Genomic DNA, 5699 nt, shown 5'->3' with positions numbered 1-5699 from the left:
TTCCGTGGAGATTCATTCTATCTTTTCCTCATTCAAGGTTTTATATATGCCGTCTTTCTGTGACTATGAAGCCGCAGTCTGAAACTTAATAACAAGAAAATGGTTAATGTAACGTTATTCATGAGGTAGATACACACTAGGGAAGAGATAATTTGCGAAAGAGGGCGATGTCCCTGTCCAAAGAAGAAATACCGATGTTAAGCCTTGAGATCCCCGCGACAAAGGTTTATCTTGCCAAATTGCCACGCTCTGGTAAAGGAACACTCATAACTGATACTATCCCATCGAAATGGAACATCATTCCTGATCTTCATGAAGATCGTGAGCATCGGAGGCTACTCTGTTGAGAATGATGGAGTCCTCGATGGTTGGTGGTTGTGCTATGATAGCCCCAGCGTCTAGGATAGCTGGGAACTGGTCCGACATACTGCTGGTGTCGGATGAAAGAATTAGAGGAGGAGGTGACTGCAATATTGCTCGAGATAGCGACGCTGATGGTTGGGAGCCATGCTGTTGCGGCAAGGTAGGAGTGAACTGGGTAGATGTTGAATAATTCGTGTGCAAGACAGCACGGTGCATAGAGCCTCTGCCAACTTGCTCAAAGTTGGAATCTGTGCTCCTTTGTGTCCTTTCGTGTCGGTAGCCTATAATCTTATGTCATTAGAAAAATACAAATAACCTCGGCACAAGAACGCTGCTTACGCGAACGACGTCCGGGTCTAGTCCTTTGAGGCCCTGTCCTCGAACCAGATGAAACACCTGTGGCGACACGAGCAGGGCGTCGAGGTGCCCTTTGTGAGACACGGGAGTCAGAGCCAGCAGCGGACTCCCTAACAACGCGAGGGCGTGTGGAGATGAGGCGATGAGCCGACTCGGCTTGTTGCAGGGAGGCAGAGATGGCCTGGGTACAGCATCGCGGGCTTCGAGCAGCATTTTCCGGAGAGAGCTGCCAATGACCATGTAAATTTGCCTTTGCGAAAACCAAGCGGAACGGACTTCTGTCATAGCAATAGCTTTGATATTTGTTTCAGGGATCCCGTAGTGAAGTATGCGGACCGTGGTCGAGAAGTACCGCTGAGCGGACAGGAACCCGAACCCGGTCATATATCCCCTCCCTTCCATAGACGGCGGCAGCTCAAGGCTGTTGATATCGTACAGCCGGGTCAGGTCCCCTGCTATGGCAGTGTATGGTGATGTGGTGTGAACTGCGCCCACGAGATGGAATATCCCGTACTTGTCCTCCATTTCTATCTCGAAAGGTTCGGAAAATTGGCCGACTTTCATCTCAACTTCCAACGGATATGATCATTCCTCAGCAGCGGCTTTTCCTTGGGTAGTATCCTGGGTTTCAAACTCAAGTTGCGACGGAGGTGCTCCACTGGCCATATCCTCTATGTCCATTCCAAGGGTCCGTGATGTGATCAACGCAATATCGAACGAATCTTGTTCTCCATTTGAACAACCCGTGACCATCGGCCCACTGATAATGTCTTGCATTTGCATACCAAGGGCCACTCCAGATGTAGTCCATAGGATGCAGTTATCAGGATCGCGGAAGCAATCACTGTGGCCCTGGTTGACGTTCGCCATGGCAGCACTTCAAGGTGTTGACCCGACGCCTCGCGTGGCTCCGAAAGGCATCGCAGGATGGAAAAGAACAGAGCCAAAGAACAACCAGAGTCTGTCGCACCGTTTCTGATGTATTTCTGGTTCCAAGGACAACCAAGATGAATCGACGACCGACCAACAACCCTGACCTGGGACCTGTGTGGGATAAACGGGGGCACGAAGTTGAATAGTCGGACCGGAAGGGCAGGTTGCCGATTGGCAGATAGAATAACTCGTAGTCGATGTCGTGGGGGTATGGTATTCCCACTGGTTTCGAGAGATTTTATTCCGTTTAAAGAATTTTCTGGGTTTGTGAGCTGTTTCAATGAGGATTACGAGCTTACGAACAGCTTTGGTGTCGATATACGTTCTGATTGAAGATTTCAAAGGGGTGATGTTCTTAAGGGCCCATACATCAGTGCAAACTTGTCCGTGGAAGGCGAGCCTGAATCAGAAGTAGTTTGAGCTGAAGATAGTTTCTTAAGGAAAGCATCGCGGATTAAGGTAATGCGGCTCTCAATTTATTCTTGGGCCATGGTGTGTAACACATACCAAACCGCTCAGGGAGACGCGTGCCCAAAAGTATCAATCACAAGACACATTTGGGTTATTGCCTACATCAGTGGAGGTCAGTGGGTTAGGCATCATTTGCCTACCGACGGACACCGGTCGAAACAACTTGCTTTACCCACCCGAATTTACATTTCCATGTTGACAACCATTTAATATTGTAAAGAAAGTTGTAATGCAATTGCAAAATTATCCTGCCTTTTCGAAGACTGTGGCGCTCCTAAAGCAGAACTGCTCTGATCACGCACGCGGATTGATTACGGCTGTAACAAGAATCGAAGGCACGAAGACTCTGTGCATGTTGTCGCATTGGAATTTCGGGATGGCGGGCTGCGTTGATATTTTTCCATTTCCGATGAATACCTGTCAGCAACCTGCGTTGATATTTCAGGGCGTCATCGGTTGCTATACCGAGACCAATAGTTAAGCCGGGGGACCCTTGAGTGAGGCGATATTGAATCAAGTGGCCGTCGGCTACCTCACCAGAGCCTTGCCGTCGGACCTCACCTGGATCTGGTTGCTGCACTCGTGCCTTACCTTCGACCAGGATATCAGTCTTGGCTCCTGATGACAACCACCATCACGGTGACAGTCTGTCCTCCGACAATGATTGTTGATAAAAATGGACTCAAATGTCGTGTGGAGGAGGATGCGTGGCGTTGGCAGTGTCGTCTCGTCTATTCATAGCTTTGCGTCATAATGAGGCTGCAGGGCTTGCGGCATCAAGTCAGGGCGTCTTAGGCTTCTTAAATCCAAGACATCGGCTTCTGTGAGTCAGATTGTCTGATAGGATGGGGTAGGCATAGGCGCTGGCATTCCGGGCGAGGGAATTGCTAGACCGGGCGAATGCGCAATCATGAAGGGGGTAATCGAAAGCCCTGCCATTTCCTTTGCTCGACTGCCATATCGGTACATTTGAGCATAGTGATCAAATCGTCGCAACGGTTATAAAGGCAGGATATTGAGTCTGAGGTGAAGTCGTATCCTGGCTCGGGGCTTCATAATATGCCCCCAAAAAAAACAGTCGCACATTGTACCTCATTTTCTGGGAGTCTACAGGCTAGCGAGATCATACTACCATTTCCTGAGCAGTTTGTCCCTTCAGCAGCCGCGATAACAAACACATTTGCTGGACCCAAGCTTACTCGAGTCAACGTGGCTCAAGGACAGCGACTATGGCCCAGGAAGCCCGCGCACCAGCCAAAGAAGAACAACCGGGCCCCACCACCCACCCACGTCGAAGCAGCAGACTACGGCAAATCCGCAACCCAAGCCATGCACCGACATCAGGTGCCACGAACCAGACTACAAACCTGTCTGGGACCGAGTTTGCAAGCTCGGCATCCACGCAGGCCACGAGTGAGCAGTCGCACCGTCCTCAGCAGGGCTCCGCTCCTGGTCGGCGTCGCCGCGCGTGTGCCGAGTCCGCCGCACGGCCGGGCCATGTGGTTCCGTTTCATCTTGCCATGACGCCGGATACGGCCCCACGGCAGCGACGCAAACCGGCAGTCTATATCCCGGCTGTGCCGGAGGAGCAGATCCCTAGCCATGTTGACTTTGTCAACGACCCAGCGCACAAGTTCTGGACCTGGAGCCGAGAGAAGCAGGGTTGGTTCCACGAAGACGAGGAGGCTGGCAAAGTCATCTGGGCGCCGACGGAGCTTGATTAAAGCCGCGCCTGCCGTTGTTTCATTGAGTGCTTCTTTCTCTCTTAATCTTCATATGATATGACTATGTTGGGAGAGGTGTTGGCAGGGGACGGATATAAGATTGGATGCGACGGTTATTAGATATGCGTGAGAATGAAGCATCACAGGGGAGGAGCACTCGGTAGATTCACTACGTGTCGCAAAGTCCAGGCGGAATACAGAGCGGGATATTCACTGTTGATCAAGAGCTACCATGCCGTGTCTGTGGGGTGCTGGAGCACACAACATGAAAGCGATTCCCGTTCCCAACAGAAATCAAAATGACCATAATCTAAAGCGGATTTGTGATATGTCCAACACAACAGCACCAAAAAGACCCCACCAGCAACGCCATACCGCGCCAGCGAACAGGGAATTCCAAACCCGTAAATCAAGCAGCGACAGGACCGCGGATCCAAGGAAAGGAAGTAAAGAGGGTATCATTGGTCCCCTGCGAGCATCATGAGTGGAAGAAATGAAGAAACAAGTAGAAAGAAAAGGGCAAAAAGGCCGTTCATCCGCTCCACCTCCCTCTCGAGTCGCCCTCTGATGTCTCCCCTCCTTTGCTAGATTTCGTGGATTTGCCCTCGTATGTCACTCAAACATGTATGTTGTAGCAGCCGTCCAATTTTCCACGCCCTTTGTGTCAGTCTGTACAATTTCTTTCTTGGCTTCATGGCTCTACTCCTTCATCTTGACGTAGTTGCTGGGAAAGATGCCGGTCCTGCCGCCGATCTGACCAGTCCTGCTTTTGTGTCAGCATGTTCACACCACGATCAGGTCAGCTACAGACAAAAACGTACCACCAATCATTTGCGCTGTCAGTCTTCTTCGTCACAGTAATGACCTCGCCCTTCTTGAAGCCGAGGTCGCCCGGCTGGTCCGCGTCAAAGGTGAAGACGGCCACGGCCTCTTTCTGTCGCAGCTGCGCCGGCTTGGGCGCAAAATTGGGTTTCGCCGCCGTCGGCCGGCCGGGGCCGGTCCTGGACTCGCCGAAGCCGCTGTTTGTTCTGCTGTTGCTAAAGACGCCGTCATCCTCGTCGCGACGGGATGCGAATGTGTTGGACCGCGATACGCCTCCGAAGCTGCCACCGCCTCCGCCCGAGGGACGATCATAGACATCGTCCTGCCAAGTGCTGCTGCGCTTGGGCCCGCCAAAGCCGTCGTCGCGCTGGCTGTCGCCATATTGGCTTTCGCGGCGCGAGATGCCCTCGCCCATGGCATCACCGCGACGGCCGTTCCAGACAACGTCGTCGTGATTGTTGTCGTAGACCGGCGAGTCATTGTACATGGGGTCGTTGCCGGCGACGGAGCCGCTGCGACCGAGGCCGGAAAAGGCGCGGCCGTTGAGAATGGTCATGAGAGCCTGGGACTGGGGCGGCGGCGCAACGCCACCAGACAAGATCTGCTGGGCAGTGTAGCGGGTGCCGTAGAGCTTCTCGTTGGCGTCGCGGCGCTCGATGATACCAGAGCCCTCGAGAGAGACACCGGCAAAGAGACCCTTTGTCTTGGAGTAGGAGAAGATGCCGGCGACGCTGCGCAGCGAGGCAGCACCGGCAGCCTCGGCATTGCGTCCGACGGGACCGGCTGCGAGGGAAACGTTGCCGCCAAGGGTCAGGGAGCCGGCCTGAGCAAAGGTCTTGACGGCATTGGCGTCGTTGAGGATGAAGACAAAGTCGGTCAGCTCAAAGCCGATCTGGCCGCCAAAGCCGCCGCCGACCGTGGCAATGGCGCTGGGTGCGCTCCAGCTGCCATTGGGTAGGCGAGCAACGACGAGGCCGCTGCCGAAGCGACCGGAGCCGAGGAAGCCAGCTTTGAGAACAGTGAGGATGG

The 5699-nt window shown here is 53.2% G+C and overlaps 3 protein-coding genes across 3 annotated transcripts in view; 1 reads left to right on the top strand and 2 right to left on the bottom strand.

Moving 5' to 3' along the window:
- Nucleotides 1–297: 297 nt before the first annotated feature.
- Nucleotides 298–933, bottom strand: VDBG_07964 (predicted protein; the record flags this gene model as incomplete). Its single annotated transcript, XM_003001659.1, has 2 exons — nt 298–510; nt 703–933. 2 exons carry the CDS (start codon nt 931–933, stop codon nt 298–300), a joined length of 444 nt encoding a protein of 147 aa, XP_003001705.1.
- Nucleotides 934–3196: 2263 nt separating this feature from the next.
- VDBG_07963 (predicted protein) lies at nt 3197–3848 on the top strand (the record flags this gene model as incomplete). Its single annotated transcript, XM_003001658.1, has 1 exon — nt 3197–3848. The coding sequence occupies one exon, from the start codon at nt 3354–3356 to the stop codon at nt 3846–3848; it is 495 nt and encodes a 164-aa protein (XP_003001704.1).
- A 699-nt stretch (nt 3849–4547) lies between these two features.
- VDBG_07962 (SH3 domain-containing protein) overlaps nt 4548–5699 on the bottom strand; it is a gene marked incomplete at both ends in the record, with an annotated part of 1520 nt that continues 368 nt past the window's right edge. The window contains 2 exons of the mRNA XM_003001657.1: nt 4548–4611; nt 4670–5678. Of these exons, the coding sequence (XP_003001703.1) occupies nt 4548–4611; nt 4670–5678 (1073 nt within the window). The remainder of the gene's footprint in view (nt 4612–4669; nt 5679–5699) is intronic.

Source organism: Verticillium alfalfae, genomic scaffold (assembly GCF_000150825.1).
Source record: "Verticillium alfalfae VaMs.102 supercont1.11 genomic scaffold, whole genome shotgun sequence".
NCBI classification, from domain to species: domain Eukaryota; kingdom Fungi; phylum Ascomycota; class Sordariomycetes; order Glomerellales; family Plectosphaerellaceae; genus Verticillium; species Verticillium alfalfae.
Note: the sequence above shows the minus strand (reverse complement) of the source record. Positions and strands in the feature narration are given on the sequence as shown.